The sequence below is a fragment of the Myotis davidii genome, unplaced genomic scaffold (assembly GCF_000327345.1).
Source record: "Myotis davidii unplaced genomic scaffold, ASM32734v1 scaffold560, whole genome shotgun sequence".
NCBI classification, from domain to species: Eukaryota; Metazoa; Chordata; class Mammalia; order Chiroptera; family Vespertilionidae; genus Myotis; species Myotis davidii.
The window spans coordinates 2082996-2109911 of NW_006294418.1; the positions used below are offsets into that span (position 1 = coordinate 2082996).

At 35.0% G+C, this 26916-nt stretch overlaps 1 protein-coding gene across 1 annotated transcript in view; it reads left to right on the top strand.

The window, feature by feature from the left end:
- KYNU (kynureninase) overlaps positions 1 to 26916 on the top strand; it is a 71620-nt gene that overhangs the window by 35137 nt on the left and 9567 nt on the right. Inside the window, exons 9-10 of the mRNA XM_006768658.2 lie at positions 23942 to 23994; positions 25803 to 25888. Of these exons, the coding sequence (XP_006768721.1) occupies positions 23942 to 23994; positions 25803 to 25888 (139 nt within the window). The remainder of the gene's footprint in view (positions 1 to 23941; positions 23995 to 25802; positions 25889 to 26916) is intronic.

The window sequence follows — 26916 nt, forward strand, 5'->3', positions numbered from 1 at the left end:
GAAACATCTGCACAGCATATGTTTCAAGGGACCTGGCGTATATAGCATACTGTTCTTAATATGTTTGCTCCCCTTAGCGCTGTGTGTTTTAACCAAGGTCACCTCTCCGAGAAAGGTTGTTTCCCCAGGTAGGGATTTTTCCCTGAAGTCAGGGAGGGGATGAAACTCCTTAACTAAGTGCCAGGCAGGTAGTTAATCACTTTAACTACAAACAATCATGCTTAAACTACATAATCTTTACTCCCTGGAATGGAGATAAGAAACGCCCTAACCTTTGTAATAGAAATTGACAGGATTAAAATCAACTGGTATAAATACGGATGTAACAAGACAATAAAAGGCAGAACTTCTCTGGAGATCCAGACCAGAACTTGGCTGGAGATCCTGGCTAGGCTGCTGATCAACTGAACGCTGTCTCCATGTCATTCCTTCTTCGCCGACTCCGTCCACACCTTTGGGGACCCCTGGACCTGCTGGGGCTGGACCCCAGCAATTTATAGTACAATAATTGTGTATTCAAAGCCTTTAATAAAGAGGTAGAACAAGATGAGGGTGGGAATTAGTGAGAGGTATTCTAGGTGCATGGTTAAACGGCATGCACACATGTTCATCAAGGCTGGGCAAGAAGGGCATTGTGGCCCACCTGGTGTAGAGAGTGGATCCCAGGATGTGTAACCCTGCACTATAAAAGTGAATATTCAGTATATAATTTTGAAATATCTTTTAAATGATGTTTCCATTAACAACTGGTAAATTACATCTCTACCAAGATATTTCACTTCCTTTCTCTTTTTTTGTTGTTTTGTTTAAATATGCATGTTGGCCATTGTTCAAAACCTATGACCTAAGACTTCTTCCAAGAACATTTTGCCAATAAAGAGAATGAATAGAGGTCAGAGTCAATCCACTGCATTAAGCATCATAACTCAGGCTGTTAGTCACAACTGGAATTTGACCTTTTCCTAGTTTATCATCCCTTTTTCTCATTCCAGTGTCATATGCTAACCCTTGTATGTAGCTAAGAATTATACTAAATTAAGACTAATCGCGAGTAAATAGCATCTTGTTCTCTTTTTCCTTGAGGGCTGACATCTATTTAGTCTATAAAGTTAGTAATTATTGCTCTGAGTTCTGAAGGGGAATACTTTCAATTATAAAAATTTGACAATGAAAATGTATCACTAAAAAAAGTGCCTAAATACCTTTGAAATTGTCTTTTTACCTTGGTAAATGTTGTGTTTCTGGTACACTTTACATCAATACTGATCCTTTTGATTTTAGTGACTTCAAATATTTCTGAATTCCATAAAGAGATTATTCTGTAAGTCTCCATAGACTTCAATTCAAGATCACACCATCTTCCCCCCACCTTTTTATTTTTATTTATTTATTTTAAGATTTTTTTTTGATTTCAGAGAGGAAGGGACAGGGAGAAAAAGATAGAAACATCAATGATGAGAGAGAATCATTGATTGGCTGCCTCCTGCACACCTCTCCAAGCCCCTATTTTTAGGGAGACTCTAGCATGAATACAGGAATGGATCATATGAGCTATTAAGATTCCTTCTATCATTTACTTTTTTGCCCTGTCCAATGACACCACATATACCAAAGAGCTGCTGTTCCTCACTTTTCATGCTGGTGTAACAAACTTTCCAATGTTCCCAGGTACTAATTCGATCTCTTGAGATGCTCATTTCTCCTGGAATTTTAAAAAAGCTTTCTGAGTGCCCAAGAATGGGACCTAATGACAATTTCGGTGAAAATGCTGGAATTTCAAACCATGCCAACACATTTCCATAATCATCTGGAGGTGTTTGATTGAAGGCTTTAAATAGAGATGACATTTTTCAAACTTCATTAAGAGCTTGAGTCATCTCCTTTATTGTAATAAGCAATTTGCAGGTTAAAAAGGGCCAGCCAAATCGGCTGTCTGACTTCTGTGTGTGGCTAGGGCAAATCTTAGAACTCAGAAAGGTAGTTTAGTATTATTATTATTTGGCAACTTGAAGAAGAGGAAAAAAAGGCACAACAAACAACATTTAGACAAGCCTAAGATAATATAAAAGTAAGCATCAAAATTTTAGCAAAAAGATTTAATAAACAATAAGCTTATGCCATGCTTGGTCCAACTTTTACAATTAAGGTTACAGGGTGAGAACATCTAAAGCACCTTTATTCGGGGCAATGCTCATTTGATGTATTTGATCCCACATACTTCTCCAGGCAATGCTGGAGAGTGCCATGGTCCCAAACTTACCTCTAATTTAAACCTTGTTTTGGGTTCTCAGGGATCCTTTCTGACTTACTAATGATCACATCCTTGTCTGGTATCTGCAGAAGTCCTCCGTGTTAAAGAGAGAACAAAGAAGTGTAGGTGGCAGTGGCAAGGCATTTGAATTCACAAGACGCCCACCCAGATACTTTCAAATGGAATAGGCCTATATCGGGATATTTTGAAGTGACAGTTTTCACAGAATCTCTAGTTGAAATATGACACAGACTTCTCAAGGCATCTGTTCTACCTATTGAGCCTCTGATGGAGTTAGGTGTCCAGTATTATCGTGGACAACTTCTCAGCCACAGATTCTTAACCTCTCAGCCGTGTTAGATATACCTGGAAATCTCCTGTGTCATTGATGTTTACCTCCCACAGACCTAAGCTTCCATTGTACCATTCTCTCTTGCTTCTGTTCCAATGTGTGTGACTAATCTTCTATATTTTACAAGGATTCTCCAAGTGCCTCTGCCCTTGGTCCTCTTGCCCAAGAGCATATCATCCATAGTCATGATTTCAACAATAAACATTTGTAGAGGACACCAATTTCCATTTCTAGTTTTACCACTTGCTTACTCTTTAACCCTTATTTTCATTTGGTTGTAAATTGTTAGAGTTCCTGGTTAACAAGGCATTACTCCAGTCCCCAAAGATACATGGTAATATAGGAAAGCAAAGATTGTCACAATAGGAAATATTCACTAATGAAATATGCACTTGTAAAATTAGCTCTTACTTGACACCTTTCTTCAGTTAGTATCAGCATCTATCTCTATGGATTACTATAAAAAATGCTTGGTTTCTTGATGAATGTTATAAATACCAGATAACACAATGACAACATAGTGAAATGGATTGTAAAGTAAAATATTTTAAGAGATTCAGGATTTCATGATGCAAGTGATTCTATAAAGAATTGCTGAATCACAAAATCATGAACAATGAGAATCTGGCAGAGTGAGAACCATTAACAGATGAAGTAGAGGAAATTAGACATGATACTTCAAAAATAAATGACTTGACATCAGGGATTAAGAGGAAACGATGAATGCTTCAAAATTTTTTGTAGAAATCATCGTCTTTACTGTCATGCTGAAAAAGTTAAATGTAATAAAAGAAGAGCTTCAAAAATCAGAAGGACTTGTATGCATACATATAAGCATAACCAATGGACACAAGACACTGGTGGGTAGGGGAGGCGGGGGGAAGGTCAAGGGGAAAAATAAAGGAGACATATGTTACTACTCTTTGTAATACTTTAAGCAATAAAACAAAATTTTAAAAAATCAAAAATCAAAACTAGATTTATTATTTATTCTTTTTAATAACTAGCATATTATAATTTTAATCTATATATTATCAAAATTATAAGTTTAAAATTTTATATAATGTTAAACTCCTTTTATTTTTTTAAAGTTATTCTTTTAAAAAATTTCTTTATTTGAGAGAAAGAGAAACATCCATCTGTGGTTCTACTTATTTATGCATTCATTGGTTGATTCTTGTATATTCCCAGATAGAGAATCAAACCTGCAACCTTGGTGTACTGGGATGGCATTCTAACCAGCTGGGATACCCAGCCAGGACCTAGACTCTTTTTCAAGAGCATCTTAATCAAATATTTGATTATTTTTATCCATTAATTACTATGAAAGTATGGTTACTGGTTTACATTTGATTTATTTTAAATTGATTTTTTTCTAATATTTTATTTGCCATCAAATCATGAGGACCTACAATATATCTATATAACTTTCTAATCTCAGGAATGAAACATGGTGAAACCTCCATTTTACCTTACTCCAACAAAATGTCTTTTCTAAGGTGATCATTGCTTTATCATGTAAGGAAAATAATCCTGAATGAATTAAGAAGATGTATCAAATATAACCAACAAATATTTTTATAAAACATATTTTCATAGATGCAAATAAATATAAGATGTTGCTTATGATTTTAAAATCTTACACTCTATTTGGAGATATACTATTTCAATAGTTAAAGAAATCATTTAAATAATCGGTAACACAAAGTTAGACATATGCCACAGGAAACATTTTAATAAATGCTAGGTGAACTCCCAGACACTGCCGTGGGAGCAGTGAGGGATAAGTAACTCTCAGAGCTCCTTCAGAAAATCTTGAGCATGGCAGTAGGGAGACTTATAGACACTAATCTCTTGCAAATTGGAATGCCATGTTAACTAAGTGAATAAATTTACTCTGTAACTCTGAAAGCTGAAATGGTTGTCTATGAGAGAGACTCCCCTTAATTAGTTTCATAAATTTAAGGAAGTATAAAGATTTACTTAAGTGACATTTTTTTTTCTTGATGTTAATCCTCACCTGAGGATATTTTTTCCATTGACTTTCAGTCTGAGAGCTGATGCTCTATTCTCTGAGCCAAATTGGCTAGGGCTTAAATGACATGTCTTAAAGGGATATGTCAAGTGATCTTTTCCTTCTTATACTCTTCACTAAAATTTTTATGGAATCTGAGTTATTGAATTAACTTGTAACGGTCTGCCTTTTATAAAAAAAATTGCTCTTTATCTCCATTCTACAATATTTTAAAATGATAAACAGTGGTAACATTGATTTTGCTTCATCCTCTCACTTAGTTTCAAAGCCACACTCATGAAGTGGGTTATACCTGTCATAACACCTAGTCCCTAGGTTCTCACTATAAGGTTTCTAAAAGAAGACAAGTTGATTGAAGAAAACACATCTATGGAGTCATGACATATAACCTACACCTATTTTCATTTGGAAGCCATTTCAGATCAATAACTCTGAAAGGATCCCTCATTTTCTTGGCATGACAGTTTTTACTATGAAAAATTGTCCAGATAATTGTCACATTTGATAAACTTAAGCTGTGATCATAAAAATAAAGTTTATGCACTAAGGAGTGATCAGAGTTAAAAAATATAGCAAGTAATCTGAGCTTTTCAAGAGATAAAGTGGCTTTTAAAAGAAAGTTGAAACAGTAATTATCATTATAAAAAGATAAAACCACAGTTGCTTAAAAATCACTACTCTTAGAAAATGATAACATAATTATTAATTTGGGAAAGCTGAATCCTTTGAAACCTCAAAATTTATTTCCTCTTATGAAATTACAATCTAGTGTCTGTGAAGATATATGAGGTCATTGAACCTTTAAGACACAAGAAGTAAAACTTTTCAAAGAGCTTCAAGTCTTCTTTTAATTGCTTCAAGTTTTATCCCTAAAGTGACCTCTGAAAGCTGCAGGTTTTTTTAAATATTAACTATGAAGAGCTATTATTGCTAAACTTTTATTTATTCTTGTTGAGAAAATCTGGTGCTGTATGATTGTCATATGGTGTGGGCAGCATGGAGAACTGCATAGTAACTACTCATCGTACACAGACCCACCACTGGGTCCCGGCGCTTCCATGGCCCGGGCAGGCTAACTTCACACACCACAAGAACATGTATAAAACATTGCTCAGAAAAAAGGTCTAAACGCATCTTACTCATTTTCTCCTTGTTCGCTTTTTATTCCAAAGAGAGGATTTAATTGAATGGGAATTATCTTTATCTGTAGAGTTGAGAACTGTCTTCATTAAGAGCAGTTCATGGATAGATAGATTGCCTTGGTTCCCACACCAATCCTTCTTAATCAGCTTTGGTCAAGCTCCTAGAACATTTAGCACAAGCCATGGCAACTTAGGCAAAAAATAGCCAGTGAACTCTTTTTATTTTTAAAGGGCCTGCTTGAAAAATTGATAATACATTAATTATAAATTTCTTGAGTACAGGGACATTGTCCTTTTGATCTTTTTTACTTCCATAATCCATGATGCCTAGGACAATATTTTTATTTTTAAATTTTATTATTATTATTATTATTGATTTCAGAGAGAGGAAGGTAGAGGAAGAGAGGGTTAGAAACATCAATGATGAGACAAAATCATCAATTCGTTGCCTTCTGCATGCCCTCTATTAGGAATTGAGGCTGCAATTTGGGGATGTGCCTTGACCAGGAATCAAACTAATGACCTCCTGGTGCATGGGTAGATGCTCGACCACTGAACCATACTGGCCAGACAGAAAATATCTTTAAATTTTTGCTATTGAATATATAGTTCTTTCTTTATTCTCAGCATAATAGACAAACCATTTTGTAACATATGGAAGTGTTTCTACTTTGCAAGTTATTCTGAAGGGATATGATTTGCAAAATACTGTCAAATTAAATATGAATTTCCATATGTTCATACAAAGACCAAATACATTCAATGAAAACTAGTTGCAGACAACTTAAAAAATTCTTCATAGGGATTGTTTTAATGTGTTTATATTTACTTTTAGAGAGAGAAGAAGGGAGAGGGATAGAGAGATAGAAACATCCAATGTAAGAGAAATGTCATTGATTGGCTTCCTCCTGCACACCCCATACTAGGGATTGAGTCCCCAACCCAGTTATGTACCTTGACTGGAATTGAACCAGTGACCTCTTGGTTCATGGGTCAATGCTCAACCACTGAGCACACTGGCTTGGCCTCTTCATAAGTATTTTAACTTACATGGCAAATTCTTCTTTCTAAAGTCCTAAATTCAGATGTATTCTCTTGTTGTGCTTTTAATGTCAGTATTTTCTCAAAATATTATAAACCAATATTTCAAAAACAATATATTTCAAGAAAGTGCATGCAGGACATTTTCAAAGATTGTATTTGTTAATAAATCTTTCACATCAAGAAAATATTGACTTAGTTCTTGTAAGGACAACACATTATTCTGGAAATAATTTTTATTAACTAAAACGCATGATGTCAGGAAGCACTTTTTAATAATAGCATGCTTATCATACTGTTAGCTCACTGGACATATTTGTACAAGCCTCCTATTGAGTAAGACTTGATGTAATAGCATATATAACAAACAACTGAAGAACTCTTAGCAATATTTACAGATGGGTGGGCAAATAAGAGGAAAAGGGATCGAACCTTGTGATACCACTTCACACTGCTTTCCAAAGTAGTATTAGGTCACTTGATGGAACAGAGTAGAGAAATTGTGAATAGATGAATATTTTTTAGAAAATAGGAACTGAACTTTACTAAATTTGAGTTAGTAGAATTCTACTTGTCATTCTAATACTATGGCTATGCCAAGTCTTACAACAGTCGTATGGACTGGTTGCGGGCATCAAGGGATAAATGTACAATTTATGGGCTGAAGCATCCTATTTTGTCAGTTTTCAAGACTTGCATTTGTTATTAGCACCTTTGAATCTCCTCCCTTCACGTAGCCATGCCTTTACATTTCCTACAAATGTGCTGGTTTCCAACGGCCTGAATTTAGACTCACCTTGCTCTTTGTCTCCTTTTTCAGTTGGGTTTATTGGGAGGCCTCTTGTTATAGTTTATATCTACTGCTTTCTCTGGTCCTAGTCCTGTGTACTAACTCCACTTTCCCCAGATGTGCCTGAACTACTGTTATTTTTTGGATCCTAATATTGACTTGAACTGGAAAAATTGTGTTTCTGTTTCCTAAGCCTTACTTCTCGTTCTGCATGGTCTGTTTGCAATATTAATGCCCTTTTGTGAAGAATGGCTTACGAACTTGACAGGGAGACTTATTTTCCCCCGAAGCCATGAACAAATCTTACCATATTGATCTTATTTTCCTGAAGGTAGAGTGTTACCCATCCTTGTTTGCATTTGCTCATCTAAATTTGATTGATTGGTTAGAAATGACTGTCATTAGAGACTGAAAGAAACAGTTACTGGTGATGAATGAATGAAACTTGGAACAAACTAAAAGTAAGGGCTATAATTAACAAACTATAAGTAAGTCTATAATTGTTCATAAAAATAAGTTACTGTTTTCACTGAGCATTGTGGAAGAGTTTAGATTTCTAATCTTTGAAAGAAAAGCTACAAAATACCTCTATACTACATTTGCACTCATTAACAAATATTTATTGATATTTTCCGGGTAATTTTTAGTGTGTTTGGTATGAATGAAAAAAGAAAGCGAAGTTTCCTGCCCTCACAGAGTTTACATTTCATCAAGGGAAAACAAACTATACATATAATAAAGAGCAAATTAAATAATATGTTTAAAGTTGATAGGTCCTATGGACAATTGAAAAAGTGGGGGTGGGGGTAGGCATAGGAATACTGTATGTGGGATCCTTGGTAATGTGCGGTATTAAAAAGGCATTCAGGAAAAAGCCCACATTGGGAAAATAAAATGTGGATGAAGGGATGAAGTAGGTGGAGACAACCAAGCAATTATCTGTTGAAGAGCTTTCCAGGCAGAGGGAATATTTTATCAAAGGTTCCAAGAAGAGGAGTGTGTCTTGAGTATTTAAGGAATAGCAAGGAGGCCCCCATGGCTGAAACAGATTGATCAAGCCAAGCTATAGATTAGTAGATGAAATTGGAGAGAGAAAGGGCTCCAGAAATGCAGGCCCTTATAAGGCAATATAAAGACGTGGCATCTGTTGCCCATTTTACCATACAAGTGACATGACATACCAACTTTTAATGATCGCTCTGGTGACTTTGTTGGGAATAGGCTGTATGAGGGTAAGGGTGGGCTTTGGAAGAGCTGCTGGGGAACTGTTATGGGAAGCAGGCAAAGAATGACAACTCAAAGCAAAAGGGTAGCAGAGAGGTGATAAGAAGTTGTAGGATTCCGGATCGATTCTGACAGATAGGTTGCAGCACACTAAAGGACTTTCATGAATATGAATGTCAGTTAAGGGATATTTGCAATCATACAGAAGTGAGCTGCTCATTATCTAAAATATGGTAATGCAAATGAGATAAAGAAACCAGGACACAGTTACTAGGAAATTGAATTGAGAGGACAGACAGAAAAGTTTGGATAGATGGGCAAGAATGGAGAATCAAAGATTAATTTGATGTTTACACAAAAGGGTGTTAAGTTAGTAATCACTTATTTCATTTATTAACTAAAAACACTTACTGAGCATCTACTATAGGAAAAGCGATATGCGATATATTTGGGGATAGAGGTGTAAATGACCCCCTATGTTCTGGAACTTACTGTTCAGTTTGAGGAGTGGAAAGAAAAAGAGAGGCTAGAGAAATTTTTGATGAGGAGACAATATCTGAGCTGACTGGAGAAAGCCTTCTGACTCTGAGTCAGATGGAAGGGGATCGGGTTGTGGTAGGGTAATCTGGGCAGGGTGCCCAGTCAGAGGCCAGGGCATTGAAGTCTCTGCATTCCAACTAAAGAATTTTTATTTTATCTTAAAGACAAAGATGAATCATTGACTATTCCTGTAGAACAAGATTACAAATATAGGTCACTTCCCCTCACCAGGTCTTTGCTCATTTTAAACTCTCTGATTCTCAAACGATGAAAGTGAAGCATGCAAGGAGGGGATTGCTAATAGGGGTAACTCAGAATCTGAAACCGACTTGATCTGAATCTCTGTGTCCCTGACTATACTGATGGCTTCGGTAACCTTCTTCCCCTCCCCCTTGTTGGAAGAGGTGGGTGCAATAAAGCACCGTAAGTGCAGATAAATCGGTAGCAAACTTTACTATAACCTGTTCATCTTTTTCCTTTTCTCAAGCTGAAAAAGTGCTATGTACGTGTTTCTTAAAGTTTAGCTGTCAAACATTGTATTATGAAAAATTTAAAAATGCATAAATTTTTTACTACTTTCTGAATAAAGCAACCTCTGTGGAAGTTTGGGATTCTGTGAAAAATGATTATTTGATGAAGGTTTTCAGTAATATACTTTTTCTTGAGGTTAGGTTATAGAGGACATTAGGATATAAGATGACAGACATTCAAACTTATCCCCAATTGCTGTTACAGATTTTGCTTAAGCATAAATGAACATGTTGTACCCCAAATGTCGCAGGTTTCTGTGATATTACAACAGTTTGCCTGATTAAACACATTTTTTGAAGCCATGAAAGCAGTAATACAATTGCATTTAGTGTTAAGTTGTAATCTTAAGAGAGAGAAAGAATGACAGAGAGAGAAGAAGGGAGGCGAGGAGAAAGGGAAAAGGAAGAGGAAAAAGAAGAGGAAGAAATAACCTAAGTCTCGGTCAGATTCATTTTCCTAAACATAGACTTAAATTATTAAATGTATAATGATAAATTGTCAAATTAAAGCACTCTTTAATGCAATTGTGCCTTCTTAGAAAAGACTGATTTTTTTTTTTTTTTGCATGTTGGGTTTTACTCCAATGTTGAGCTGCATATTTCACACAGGCTAAGAAAAGTGGAGTAAGTTGTTTTGTTATAGTTTTGGAGAAGTACTAGGTGAGAAGAGGTAAGGGGTTTGCAGAATAAGTCAAATTAATTCAGTGTATGAAATATTTAGAGATTTATGCAGAAGATTCTGCTACTAAAGGCTTATTAAGGAGATCACGGAGAGTTTGGATATTTCATTTCATAAATCTTAGCATCCAAAATCACATTCAGTGTGTCCCTGGTGGCTTTCTCTTATGGAATCTGAATATCATGCCTCAATAATATGTGATGTTTTCCATTAGATAATAGTTATTTGAAATTTCTTTTAGGAAACTCGAGATGTTCAAAGAATATTAAAATCTTCCCTTTATTATTATTTATTGACTCTCTTCCAATACCTTTTCTCAAAGTTCTGTTAATAGCTTCATTCTAAGTAACTTAGCTCACTGCTTCATTTTTAACTTCTGATGGCAAAAGAGTCAAATTTCTAGTCCCAATACTATGTGATTGCATCTTAATTGTTATTGTTCATATTCAGTTTGCAGGAATGATTTATGGGCTTGTTGAGATAATAGTTACTTATAAACTAATTTAATGGTTTTTAATTTTACTTCATTAACTTTAAAATGTTTGTGTTTCAGAATTCATGCCAAGATTTCATTTAGGCTATATTTCTATTGTATTTTTATTTTACCTTTCCTATGATCCAAGTGGTAGAAATCTTAAATGAATTTAACTTTTCCCTAAGTTCTTTGTGATGTATTTTGAGTTTGAATGATTACTTTATAAAATAATCATTTCTTTATTTAACTTTAAACAGCCTCCTGTACATTTGTAAAGACATCAAGCTACATGAGTATATGCTTACCTAAGTTTTCTAAACTGGATGCTTAGGTTCATGCATTTTTTAAAAGATATAGTTGTATTGATTTCATAGAGGAAGGGTGAGGGAGAGAGAGATAGAAACATCAATGATGAGAGTGAATCATTGGTTGGCTGCCTCCTACATGTCCCCTGCTGGAGATTGAGCCTGTAACCTTGGCATGTGCCCTGACCTGGAAATGTGTCCTGGTTCATAGGTCAACATTCAATACTGTGTCACACCGGTCAGGCAGTTCATGCATTTTGAAGAAGAGGAACTTATAGAAATTATTAAAAAATAGAGAAAGTCAAAAGAACTGCTTTTAAGACAGAAAAAAAAAATCATTGTATATATAAAGAATGTGGCTGTCATCTTGCTTGGCATTCTGCCAGCTCAGAAGCCAAATACCGAGTTCAAGTATTTGGGGAAATATTGCTGTTATAGAATTTCAGATTCATTTTTTTTAATCTGTCTTAGGTGATTTTGCATTTGTTTGTGAATATCCTTGGTCATTCTACATTTAGGCTTCATCAGCTATTTTAAGCTACTTGTCAAGTGCCTTGAAACCATGATTTCACTATTTGTGTAATGAGGGTAATAAGAATATCTATTTTGAAGATTAAGTGATTGCTTAGAACAGTGTCTGACTCATAAGAAAAGCTTCATTAACATTTGTTTTGTTGCTCTCAAAATTATTAAAAAAACAAAAATCTAATCAGGAAAAACCTACATTTCCATAAGTCAGTGGTTCTCAACCTTGGCTGCACATTAGAATCACCTGGGAATCTTTTTAAAATCTTGATTTCTGGGCCTCATCCTCCGGAAATTCTGTTTCTTTGTTACTAATGTTGTGGCCTCACCCCATAACAAAGAGACAGAATATCCGGAGGATGAGGCCCAGAAATCAGGATTTTAAAAAGATTCCCAGGTGATTCTAATGTGCAACCAAGGTTGAGAACCACTGATTTAGAAGATAATATGGAAGAAAGGCTTTATCTCTCTAACACAGTGGTTCTCAACCTTCCTAATGCCGCAACCCTTTAATACAGTTCCTCATGTTGTGGTGACCCCCAATTTCATTGTTACAAATTGAACATAATTAAAGCATAGTGATTAATCACAAAAACAATATATAATTATATATGTGTTTTCCAATGGTCTTAGGCGACCCCTGTGAAAGGGTCGTTTGACCCCCAAAGGGGTCGCGACCCACAGGTTGAGAACTGCTTCTCTAACATATTAGTTTAGTAAATAGAAATGCTTTTCTTTTTAAAATTTTATTTAAATTAACAATGTTTTCCAAATTTTTAATCTAGTTATGGAAAGAGCTATATCACTTTGGCCTCTTATGTTTAAAATATATCATTGATGTTGTTTTTCATGAAAATATCCAAATAACCTTAAAATGTCACATATTAAAGAAGAGATGTAAAGACATTTTTACTTCACAAGGGGTTATGGGTAAAAATAAATTTTAATAAGATAAAAATGTCATTCATTTGTCATAATGCCCCATTAAATGATTCGATTTCTTTTATCTAGTCAAAGTGTCGAGCAATTAATTTTTTTTAAAAGTTGCAATTATTTCCAGAAGAAATGACATTTAGAATTTCATTTAGATGGAAGACAGATAGTACTGGTGATTAAAGGAACATGGCAATTATTCACACTTTATGTTAGAATACAGATGCAAAGGAAGAGGAACACCATGTGAAAAATCAGCGGCAGGCTGAAACAATTAACCACCACTGACCCCAGGGCTTTGAAGCACATACAACACAGACTATCTTTCCCCCTTTTAAAATGGCGACATGGCAGAAAACTGTAAGAGAGTTGTATTCATAATTTGTTTAGTTTTTTTGATGAATATTTCCTTCAAGTAATTGCTTTGATCACTGAATTCAATGATATCACTGTCGCATCTATATATTAGACTTCAGTGGCATGTGAAATAGAAAATTATGTTATTGTCCTGCTCTGGAGTAATCTGAGTTGGTAGGGAAATATGGTATAAATAGTATCTATAAAGAGCTGTTATTTTCTTTTGTTTCTCTTCTTTTCCTTTTCTTTGAATAAATTCAATGTTCATGTTGATGAAACCCAAATTTCTCATCTTTCCCAGTCTCTGCGTTCATTTCTTTCAGGGTTTAAATCCATTCAATGCCTCACTCCTAACAGAATATGTCAGCAACTCTGTCTTCCTGGACTATTGCTTAATATCAAACATCTAGGTTTGAGTTCATTTTCCTTTTCTCAATTTTTCTACCTCACTATGTCCCCTGAATTGCTGCTTCTTGATGAAGAGTCACAGGTCCCACCTATAGATAAGAGAGTCACTCAAAGGTATGAACACCAGGTGGCAGGAATGGGGTAGTTGCCCACCCTTTCATTGGATTCATATTTGTTTAATTAATTTTTATCCCCAGCCACATCTTGTGGGCAGGGACCATTTCATTTTTAGCTCACTGTTCTGTCTCTGTCTCTCAGCTTCCAGTAAAGTACAGTTTTTGAAGAATTGATGAAATGAATAGAGAAAAACTCTAATAAGCCTCAAAAGGAAGGCAATTTAATTAGGAACATAAACAATAGAAGTAGAGTCACTAACAGCAGACATCAAGTTCACTCTAACTTTCCTCTGACTTCCATTGAACTATCTTAATTTCTGCAGGTTTACTTTTTTAAAAAAATTAATTTTTGTTGTGGAAAGTATTACAGATGTCCCCCTTTCCTCTCCCCCATTAACCTCCCTCCACCTGGTTCCTGCCCACAACCCCATCCCCCCCCCACACTAGGCCTCCACCACACTATTGTCTGTGTCCATGGGTTATGCATATCTACACGAATAAAAGAGAAATATGTAAATTAACCATCACTTTGCGACACCCACCAGCCAATCAGAAATGAGTATGCAAATTAGTGGGACAAAGATGGCGACCACGGAGCCAGCTGGAGTGGGTGGGAGGCTTGGGTTTCCCCTGGTAATGGAGGAAGCCAAGCTACCTGCCCACCCTGGCTGGCCTCTGAAGGGTGGGCCTGTGGGCGGCAGCCACAGAGCCAGCCCAGCTTCCCACCTGCCCTGGCCAGTTGCTGAAGGAGGGGCCTGAAAATAACCCTCAGCCCTCACCCAGGCTAATTACACCACCATCGGGGTGAGGGTCCCACTTGGGGGCATGACCAGCCTGAAAACAGCCCTCAGCCCCTCACTCAGGCTGGCCACATCCCCCCAGAGGGGACCTTCACCCCATGGGGGTGTGGCTAGCCTGCAAAATGCCCCAGCCCCTCACCCAGGCCACCCCTGCAATCTGAGGGGTCCCAGATTGGAGAGGGTGCAGGCTGGGCTGAGGGACAACCTCCCTGCCATGCACAAATTTCGTGCACCAGGCCTCTAGTATGCATATAAGTTCTTTGGTTAATCTTTCCCCCCACCTCCCCCAGGTTACTTTTAATTTCTGCTCTTCCACACCACTTCCAGGGACTGAGCATCTCATATTCTACTCACTTATTGGCTTGTTGAAAAACTCTCTCTGAACACATCCTTCAGCTTCCTTGTGATGATGCCATGTCAAACATAGCTTCCTGTTTGGGTCAGTGTTCCTGCTTACTTACTGAGCAGGATATGGGCTTAATTACTTGCATTTCTTTGGATAATCACTCAACTTCGATAAGCCTTACTTTTCTCAAATCTAAAATGATGGAAATAATACCTACCTCAGAATGTTGTCACAAAGATTAAGTGAGATGACATGAAACTATCCTGCCATGTGTTTCCTAACATTTCCCAGGAAACACATCTTAGTTTCCATCCTTTTTCCCTTGGCAGTTCACTGTGCAAAAGCTTTGCTCACCATGTCTTTTCAATTGTATTCCCTGACGGCATGAGAATAAAAAATTTAATTAGCCAGACCACTCTTAAATGTTCTATGGGATTATGTAATTTCCATCCAGGTCATATGGATGTGATGCTGGATGGTAGACAATTAGAATCTCCAACGGGGCTAGTCTAAGGGCTGGTCTTCCAGGGTCCTTGGTGCTAAACTGTTGGATAGCAAAATATAATTTCTTTAGTGAGTAAATGCAATTGAGGTATATCATCATCAACTAATGAGGTAGACAAGTTTAAAGCAATCATTATATTATATTTGTACTTTTTCAGATATAAAGTTAAAGTATTTTTATAGATTCAGAAATAAAGCATAAGAAAAAGATGCCTTAACTTCTGTTATATAATTGGTTTCTAGTTTTTGTTGTTTTCTTTTCCCCCCTCTATGATTAACACATTTTTCTCTTCATGGAGTTGTTTCTTTCATATTTGAGTTATGAACATGTCATCAGTACATTCAATTATAAGCTATGATTTCCTCTTATGATACCATATTTGCACTCTAGGTCTTTGATGTTTCTACCAACTATATTCAGGACTCATCATAACTCATACTCTTGAATTTTTAATACCACAAACAGAAATGACAAATACCTAGTGCTGCCTGGCTGGCGTGACTCAGTGGCTGAGCATCAACCTATGAACCAGATCACGGTTCGATTCCCAGTCAGTGCATATGCCCAAGTTACAGGCTTCATCCCCAGTGTGGTGTGTGCAGGGAGGCAGCCGACCAATGATTCTCTCATCCTTGATGTTTCTATCTCTCTTTGCCTCTCCCTTCCTCTCTGAAATCAATAAAAAAAATACATATTTTAAAAAAAATACCCAGTGCTTTAGTGAATACAAAAAAATGAAAGAAAAGTTGCTAAATAAGAAAAAAAGCATTAAAACTATTGTCCCAATTTTTGTTTTGATCCCATTAAAAAATGGGGGAAAAAACATGTTGCCTTTTTTTTTCCCCAGAAATGTGGTAATTTTTTAAAGTTGTATATGTAAATGTCATCAGTCCATAAATTTAGGTGGGCAAATACTTTCATTTTCTTCACTTTTATCTGTCAACTTATTTGATACAGGAAATTCAGTCTTGCAACTTCTAGGTTCACTTAGTAACATTTGTGATTTTTTTCTCAGTAAACCATAGTGTGAGTTCTGTCAGTACAGAGTTATTTTTTTGTCCTTTTCCTCTTAGGATGGCATCTAAGGTGGCAAGGATGGATGACACACAGGGCACTCAGACATAGATAAGGGAGAGGCATCTGGCTCACAGCCATCTCCTGGAACCTATGACAATGTTCCTGGCACCTCTTTTTTAGTGTACATGGCTTTCATAAATCACTACCAGAAAAGTTTCAGGTATTTTGTTATAACTGTTTGGAACTAATTCTTAATGTTTTTCAAAGAAGATCTACATTTTGATAAACTTCAGCATCTCGTACAAAATTTGTGTCATAAGTTTTTTCTTTCAGTTTACCCCATTCACAGAGATAAAAATGTTATATGAACTCAAATTAGACTTGAGAGAGTTGTGACTTGTATTATAGCCATTAAAATATGATATCTTTACCATGGCCAATTTTGCTCAGGGGTTAGAGCATCACCCTGAGCACTGAAGGGTCACGCATGGGTTTGATTAGCAGTCAAGGTCACATACCTTGGTTGCGGGCTCAATCCCCAGCCCCAGTCGTGGTGTGTGTGGGAGGCAGCCAATAGATGTGTCTCTCTCACATTGATGTTTCTCTCTCTCTCTCTTCTCCTCCTCCCGCTCCTCCACTCTCTCTAAAAATATCAATGGAAAAATTATTCTTAGGTGAGGCTTAAAAAAATTATGTTTTTGATACTTATGCTTTCACAATTTATTTTCAGTTTAGATGAGGGATTTTAAAAAGAAAAACAAATTTTTAAATGCTAAATACATTTCAGATAATACCTCTTCAGTAGATATTGGCTTCATCTAAAATGGCTGACATATTGTCCATTATACAACATGGATTAGTTCACCTTGGGAAAAGCATTAGCTCCCAAAGAGCCTTGCTCTTTCTTAGTTTTGGACCTTTGCATGTGCTGTTTTGACTACCTGGGACACCCTTTTCTTTCTCGTTTGCTAAAATATACTCATCCTTCTGCTCAGCTCCCTCAAAAGAGCCTGCCTGATTCAGTTGTTTAACCAAAACTTCACTGATTGACTGCTCACCACACTTCACATCACCCACATTACAAACACTCTTACAAAAACACTAATAGACAAGTCTCTGACCACAGGAGCTTACATTCTAGTTGAGGAAGAAAAGAAAATAAGCAAGTAATTATTTATATGCATAATAGATATTATATATTTTATTATGCATATTTATTTTTTTTTGGTTTCATGTCTCTTGTAATCATTTCCTTTAAGAACATAAAACTTTTCCTCATTCACTTTAAACAACACCAAATGGTATTTTATTATGTAGATTTAAAATAATTTATCATAATTTATAAAATCAGCCTCCTATTGAAGGAATTTAAGGTTCTTTTTATTCTCAGATTCTTACTAAAAGCGATGCACACCTGACACTAATACAAAATAATATTGAATGTAACTTGTAATTTACAAATAAAATTATATAAAATAGAAAGTGATTTCAAGTATAAAAAAAAAAAAGACAAAAGGGACACAATGACCATAGTGATACATCATTCGCATCAGACTTTTATAAATCCTGGTGAGTAAATTCCAGGAAGTGAGTATGCTAGGTCAAAGTATATGTGCATTTGTAGCTTTTATAGTTATTTTTCATTTATTCTCCAGAGATCTGCACTGAATTATACTCATAACCTAATATGTGAGTTATTCTTTATCCCCATTAATACCAAGAGAGTTCATAATCAAACTTTTCATTTTTTGCCAATCTAAGAGTGAATTGGGGTATCTGTCTAGCTTTTATTTATATTTTTCGTACATTACTTTTTTTTTTAGTCTTTATTATTATTATTATTATTCATTACTTTTTAACTTTTAAAAGTAATTTTCCTTTTCTTTATGATCTAGTCACATCTTTTGGTCATTTTATTGGGTGGTTATTTTTGCATTATTATTTTAATCTACTAAGTAATTTTATTTATTTGGTTTTTTATTGTTTAAAGTATTACAAATAGTAGTATTATTGATTTTTAGATATTTTCATACTGGGAAGATTAACCCCTTGTGACATAAGTTACAAATGATTTTTTTAAAAATAGGTTGTTGCTTGATAAAATTTTCTCTTATGATTCATTAGTTTATTGAGGTAATCTTATGACTTTCTTTTTAGCTTTGTTAATACAATGAATTACATATTAATTGATTTGTTAACACGTGCCACAATGTTTTGATTCTGAAAATTTGAAATTGTAATTTTTACAGAAATATTCAATTTCATTGTTTTTATTTTTTAGGAATCTTAGTATGATATATATTTCCATGTGATGTTAGAATCAGCTTGGCTAGCACCAAATTAAAAAATGTACTTTTTTGTTGGGAATCATATTAAATTTATACATCAGTTTGAGGAGAATTGGCATTTTTCTTGATTTTTCACTGTCATTCAAGTATTTTTGTTATTCAGATTCAGGAGTGTTTAAAATGTTTTTTATGGCCCTGGCCAGCGTGGCTCAGTGGATAGAGCGTCAGCCTGCGGACTGAGGGGTCCCGGGTTTGATTCTGGCCAAGGGCACATGCCTGGGTTGTGAGCTCCATTCCCATTGGGGGGTGTGCAGAAGGCAGCCGATCAGTGATTCTCTCTCATCATTGATGTTTCTCTCTCTCTCTCCCTCTCTCTTCCTCTGTGAAATCAATAAAGAAATATATTTTTTAAAAAATGTTTGTTATGTAGGTCTGGAACATTTCTTGGTAATATATTTGGAGCAGTTTTAAATTTCAGATGTTTGTTTCTAATATTTTCTATCAAGCTACTAAATAATCTTTTTGCTTATATCAGATATTAAATTATGTAATGTGAAAGTAGTAATAATTTACTTCTCTTTTTCAATTTTTATAACTGCAGAATCTAACATTATTGAAACCACCTTTGGTGTTTCTCCATTAAGTCCAAGTTTGATTTTTAGGACATAGGTATTTCATTTCAATAAGTGTTTGTCTATTATTATTTTGTTAAGATTTTCTTTTAATTCAGAATAGTTGCAGAATGTTGAAAATGTTTTTGCAGGTGATCCTAGAGAGATGATTATATGATTTTCTTTTTAGCTTTATTACTATAATTAATTGTATATCAATAAATTTGCTAATATAGACCCATTCTTGTATTCTTAAATGAAATATATTCTTCATAACACGTTAATAGTTTAATATGCTGTTAGAATCTCTGAAGTCATATTGGCTTGTTGTTTATCTATGCCATTCTAACCTAGTATGACACTAATATATTGGTTTTGAAAATAATGGAAATATCTCCCTCCCATATCCCCTCTATTTGTTTGTTTGCTTGTTTTTGTGCTTTGGAATAGTTTAAATAGCATTGGATTTATCTACTCTGAAAAGAGTTGATAGACTTTCCCTATCAGTCCTTATTCTTTCATAAATTTTAGGTGTTTCAGATGATTCTTCATTTCTTTAATTAAAATCTCTTGGTTTAAATTTCTTTCTCTTTTGGAATTAATTTGGATAAATATTCTCTTAGAATATCATCTGTTTTATCTAGGTTTTATAATTGATTGCAGCAATCTAGCCTTTATGATGTTCTTTTCCCTTTATTGTGATTATCTTTCCCCAAAATATTCCATTTTTATAGATATACTGTCTTGTATTTTCTCAATCAGTTGGTATCCCTCCCCATCACAGAAGTTTTTACTTATGTATTAATGTAACTATTATTTTGTTTTCTGATAATTAATTTCAGCTTTTACCTTTATTAATTGACACTACTGTTTTATTTCAATTTATTTTTATGTTCTTTATAACTTCTTTAGTCTTATTATTGATTAGTTTAATTAAAATTTCTTGATCTGAAATCTGAAGTTATTAACTATTCTCTATGCCCTATTTTAATAATATCCAAATATATTTTTCTACAGTATTATCATTTCAAACAATTCTACCAATTCAGTTTGAGCCTAAAAGTACTTTGAGACAAATTTTATTTTAATGGTAATTGAGTCTTTTTGTTGTCTGAATTTGTTTTTATTAATTACTAGTTTTATTTCCTTTTATTTTTTATATTGTTGAAAAATATATTCAACAATTTAGCCACTTTGGAAATGTTAAGGTTTTGTATTTAGTTTTAGATAATATTTTATGAGCACTTCTAAAACAGCTATCTTTACTTCAGACTAAAGCATTAAACATTTGTCAATTTGATTTACCTTCTTAATTGATATTTTTGTCAACTTGATCTTTCATAAACTCAGGTTAATCAAGTTCTTCTAACACAGAATATTTCTGTCGCTCTTGTAGCTTCTATAATGTCTAATTTATGAATGTTGCTGCCCTGTTATGTAATGTCTAGAAATTCATAACTGTTTTATCTTTATTTTGAATTAGTTTAATTAGCATTACAAAATGTCCTTATTTAAATCATTTCATTCCTTTTTTGGTCAGAACTCCTTCTTGTCTGATATAAAATTTGCATGCACATTTGATTTGCTTTTGCATTTCCCATTTACACTTTTGCTCAGCCTTTTGTTTTGTTTTTATATTTCTTTATTTTATATTTCTTTTTAATTTAATTTAATATTTCCTTTTGTTTTTCATCATCATTTATTCCCTCTATGCCCTCTTCCATCTCCACCCTCCACCCCCTACCCAACACACTTTTATCATTTTTCTTTCTGAATCATTTATTGTAACAGTCTCTGATTTCTGGTACAATATGATAGCATTGTTTTTTAATACATTAATTAAACTCATTGGCATTTGCAGTGACAGCTGTCTGGTCTTAATCTAATGGCATACTTTCTGCTTCTAGTACTTTGTAAAGGTTTGTTTTGCTATTTTTGTTCATTATTTTTTTTTATTGTTGTTAATCTTCACCCGAGGATATTTTTTCCATTGATTTTCAGAGAGAGTGGAAGCATGGGAGAGAGAAGAGAAAGGGAGGGAGTAGAGAGAGACGGGGAGAGAGAGAGAAAAAGAGATTGGTTGCTTCCTGCATGCTACCCATCCAAGGCCATGGATTTAACCTGAAACCCAGGTACGCACCCTTGACTGGGAATGAAACCCTCAACCCCTCCCTGCTTCAGGCCTACGCATTAACCACTGAACCACTGGTCAAGGCTTATTTATTAGTTTTAATTAGTTTTTCTGATAGCCAAGATTTTAATTTAAAATTTTACCTTTTCTATTCGTTCCCTTTCATGAGCAACAGTAGAGTTAGCAGGTTTTATCTTCCTCTGCCTATTCTCTCATTACCCCATGATTTATTCAGTTTTGACTTTCTTGGTGTTTACTTGTATTTTTAGATCTGATTGTGCTTCTATTACTTGATCTATCAAGTTTAAATTATAGATGATTATGCAGTGAAATTACTTTACTTCCCCTTACTTTGTTAGTTATTTTTACATTATCATGTAACACTTTATTTATGTTCTACCTCCACATGTGTTTATCCTTAGTTCTATAATTAAATACATTCAATAGTCATCAAACATCATAATTTCCCTAGTCATCTCTTGGCTGACTTAAGTTCACCCTTAGGCAAGTTTTCAAGAAGAGTTTATGGGGGAAAAAAAATATTAGCTGAACTCTTTTTTGATCAACACCAATAACCTTTATACAGTTTGCCTTATCCAAACCTAATATTTGTACGTTATGTTTTCTTTCTCTTTCTTTGAGTATCATACAGGCATTTCTACATTATTTTCTGTCAATAAATGGTTGCATTAGATAAATTTGAGGCCACGCTGATATTTTTTCCTTTATTCTATCTTCACCCTTTTTGTTTGCAAACACAGTTCTGTTTGTTTGTTTTTTCATCCTCAAAATCCATTAACTTTAATAAGCTATAAATAAAATTAACCATTCCGGGTTAATTCTCCCAAGTCTTTCAGACAATTTTGTATTTATTTCAATATGTATATTTAAATCAGTTTTGATTTCATCAAAATTGTCTTGAATTATAACTTTTTTAAGATGATTATTTTAAAATGCCTTCAGGTTTTATTTCATTTTTTAAATATGTTATTGATTTCAGAGAGAAGAAGGGAGACAGAGAGAGGGATAGAAACATCAATCATGAGAGAGAATCATTGATCGGCTGCCTCCTGCACACCCCCTACTAGGGATCGAGCCTGCTCATCAGGGACTAAACTGCTACCCCCTGGTTCATGGTTGGCAGTTCAAACACTGAGCCACACCTGGCCTGGAGAATTACACCATTTAAAAAAGTTTTTCTGTTTGTTTGCTTTCCTTCTTTGGAAGTTCACTCTGGTGATGATAGAACTGTTTTGTCTATTAATTTATTCCTAGAGGCCCAGTTCATGACATTTGTGCACTGGGGGAGTGGGGTCCCTCAGCCCAGCTTGCACCCTCTCGCAGTCCCAAACTCCTTGGGGGATGTCTGCCTGCTGGCTTAGGGATGTCCACCTGCCAGCAAATTGCAGTTTGGTCTATTTGCATATCAGGGTTTTATTATATAGGATTTTCTCCCTAAACTATTTTAAATCTTTTTTTCCCTCACAGCTATCCTCTGCCCCTTGATGTATTCTAGTTTCCTGACATCCTTGCATTCCTTCCAAATTCTTCTCTTTTTTTTTCTAATATTTTCTGATTTCTGCAAGCTCATTTTTTACTCTCCTATTGTCACACTACAATCAGTCCTATTCCTGCATTTCTACTTGGCAATTTTCCATTTACGGAAAATTATTTTATTAAGTTTCTATTGTTTTACTTATTCACTATTTTATAGCCTTTTTAAAGTTAAAAATTTATTTAGAGACAACTTACTACCAGGAATATTGTATTACTCTTCTTCAAATTCTATATTTTTCTTTAAACTATTTTGTATATTTTCCACCTATTACACATTCATATAATTTTCCTATAACAAAAATTAACATTTTAATTAAAATATGAAAGTAACCAATTTCTTTAGAAAACCATTCAAAAATTTTCAACTATTATATAGTTTTTTTGTTTGTTTGTTTGTTTTTACAGAGAGGATGGGAGAGGGATAGAGAGTTAGAAACATTGATGAGAGAGAAACATCCATCAGCTGCCTCCTGCACACCCCCTACTGGGTATGTGCCTGCAACCAAGGTACATGCCCTTGACCAGAATCGAACCTGGGACCCTTCAGTCTGCAGGCCAATGCTCTATCACTGAGCAAAACCGGTTAGGGCTATTATATAGGTTTTTTTTATACCATTTCTCTTTAGGGGTTTTATTGTAAAATATATTGTTTTAATGTGGTTTTTTTGAGATTTTATCTTTGTTTTAAAACTTTAAAAGCCAAACATTTTTTTTTCATTTAATTTTATTTTAAATATGAGAAAGGTAATTAAATATAGCTCTTTATAAACACAATATAACTGGTGATATGAAAAGTTGATTTAATCCTTAGTCTTGATATGGTTATAAATATGAATGGTTTTAAGTTATCATATGGAATTTATATATTCAAGTATTTGATAACTTGTATCAAAAGTGGTTTCAATATGCAGGGCCTATATTTCTATATTAATTGTGATTATTTTTGTAGACCAAAGTATCTAATGTTGTTATTTATATTTTAGGTTAGTGGGATGGTTTGGTCATGAACTCAGCACCAGATTTAAAATGGATAACAGTAAGTGTATTCCATTTTACTTTACAAGTCATTTTATTTTAACTTTAATTGTCATCAGTCTTTGTATGATATGTAATATACATGCCTCCTGGAGAATGCACTTTGAAAATGCCACTGAGAATTTTTAAAATAAGAAGTGACATTTCCAGAGTGTAAGACTAAGTGTTTATAGAATTCAGCATGATGTCGAGTGAGTTTATCCCTTTGTAGGGAGATAAGAGGAGGCGAAATCTAGCATAAAGGATCCGACCTCATCAATATGGAGTACCTGAACATCAGGCAGTGAGGACAAGAGGGATTTTGGGCTTGGAGTCAGATCCAGAGAGACTTGGGTGTCAATCCCACGTTGCTCCTTAGTAATTTTGTGATGCTGCACAAGCTAAGTCATCTTGGAATTTTTCTTCTCATATAATTAATGTGAATAATATATATTTCAGGATTTCGTTTGTGGGTAAAGACAAATTTAAACCAAAGACCCAACAGCAGTGTTATTTCATTTTTATCTCCTCTTCTTCTAACTTTTCTCCTTTTGTAGTTTTGCCACTTACTGAACAGTAGCAGGTAAACCTCGGGGGTAGACATGAAAGTGTACCAGGCACGGGGGTGCACTGACCTGCTCTTTTCCTTAATGACTCTGTTCTGCAGTCACATGGAGCACAGAAAGCTTTGCAAATGTTGTGAGAATTCCACTTAAACTTGATCATTCAGATGACGTCCAACCCTGAGATAGGTTTTTAAGCAAATTCACATTTACAAAAACCAAGACGAAAAGGATCAAGATGGGCTCTTCCAGTCAAATCAGGAAAACTATATTTCATCTTGCCTGCTGAAATAATGACATCAGTCCAGTTACTTAAATTTTTTGTGCTGGGTTTCTTATCTGTAAATGAGGGAGGTGGATTAGATCAGACAGCAGAGTTTTTCTGTGAAGGATAAAACAGAATTTATTTTAAGCTTTTTGGTTTATACTGTCACTGTGGCAAATACTCAGTTCTACCATTGTAATGCTAAAGTAGTCACAGACATACATAAATGAATGATGCAGCTGTGTTCCAATAAAACTTTATTTATAAAGACAAGTGGTGGGCCACATTTGGCCCACAGCACATAGCTTGTCTAATCCTGGATTAGATGAATCTCGAAATACCCAGAATATTCTGGTTTATTTAGTCAGTCTTAGTTTTAATTTGGTCTCTAGTTAGCAGTTTTCACTCTATTGGATTTAACTTTCAATTTAATTAAATCTAATTATGATAATATCTTATATTAATTCACCTTTTAAACATATCACACTTAGGCAGATTATTTTTTTAACTTCCTCTTTTTCCCTAAGAAAAGCCACTTGACCTAGTGCTAAAAGTCACTTTCATAGGTCATTTCATTTGATATGTCTGGCTTTGGGCTGCATTATAATTTCAAGTCATTTAAATCCTGATTTTTTTCTCTCATTGATGTGGTTTCATAATGGAAGAACATAGCGTGAAGCAGAGCAAGGAATGCAGGCTTGGGAATGGCAGAGGACAGGGTCCAGAAAAGCTTTTGGAAGAGACCATTTTTATCTTGTGTCTAAGAGCTCTAGTGTTTGGTAGTTTCCTAAGAAGGTGGGGGCAGGGGAGACAGACAATAGGTAAAGGGAAAATGTGTGCCAGTTTTTTAGGTCCACAGATTTTCTCTTAAAATATCTCAGAATTCTTAGGGATATAAATGTTTAATTCTTTTTCTCTCTACTACTCTGTCATTGAAAAAAATCCATAAAGCATAACTTTTAAGATATATTCTATTAAAATGACATAATATGAATTTTTCAGAATTGCAGTTAATCCCTGGAGCCAAGGGATTTAGAATTTCAAATCCTCCCATATTGTTGGTCTGTCCTTTGCACGCTAGTTTAGAGGTAAGTGATCTGTGTGCCAATCTTCCCACATCTTTACTTTTTCTTTACCTGATTGTGACATGCTGTAGTACTTTCTCTGCTAATCAACAAGATTATAATGTGCATGTGAGGTGGCCCAGAAAGCAGCATAGAGAACAAAAAGAACCAAACGGTTAAAGAGGAGGGAAGGAGAGGAGTTTAATGCTGCGTTCTCAAGTGAGACCCACCAGACCAAAGGTGGGGCCAGTGAATTCGCGCCAACAGGGAGGGGCAGCACTTCTTTTATACAGGTGTTCAGTGAGGGCGGGAGCATGAGCTGAGGAAGTTCCTGCCCCAGGGTTCATCACGGTATTCAGCTGAGGAAATTCCCACTGCGGGGGTCAGCAAGATATTCAGGACTGAGTCAGTATCTGTGTGGGGGTCTTGTGGATTCCAGGGAGGAGCCGTATCTGTGTGGCCATATTTCTGGCACGCTGACCTGTTAGAAATTCCAGGGAGGGTCCACTATCTCCTCACACCTCTGCATGCATCTGATCCTGGGCTCCCTCCGACCTAACATCGACTGTGCACAAACATTGTGCAAAGGGTAGTGTTCACCTTTAGGATGCATCCGTATGTGAATTATCACCTTTTATGTGTCTCCAGCCCCTAGCAGGATGATTGGCACATTGTAAATGTTACCTGTAACACACCTGGGGAGATGTACTTTTAGTTCCACTTCCAATTTGTGTGAACATGAGTAAGTTACTTAATCTTCTATTGATTTCTCAATATTAAAACAAACATGCAATCTTTAACTCCCAATTAATTAAATCATTCATCATTTATTTATTAAGAGAATGCTGTGTGCCAGACAATGCTATGATTACTGGGGACTCTGTCTTTCTAGTTCTGTGAATCAATGAACTGACAAAGTTTTAGGAAGACTAAGGAGGGAGTATATACATATATATATATATATATACATATATATATGTATATATATATATATATGAATAGTCAGAGTAAAACAAAGATTGGGTAAGGTTGTTTCATGAGTTAGTGTAAGT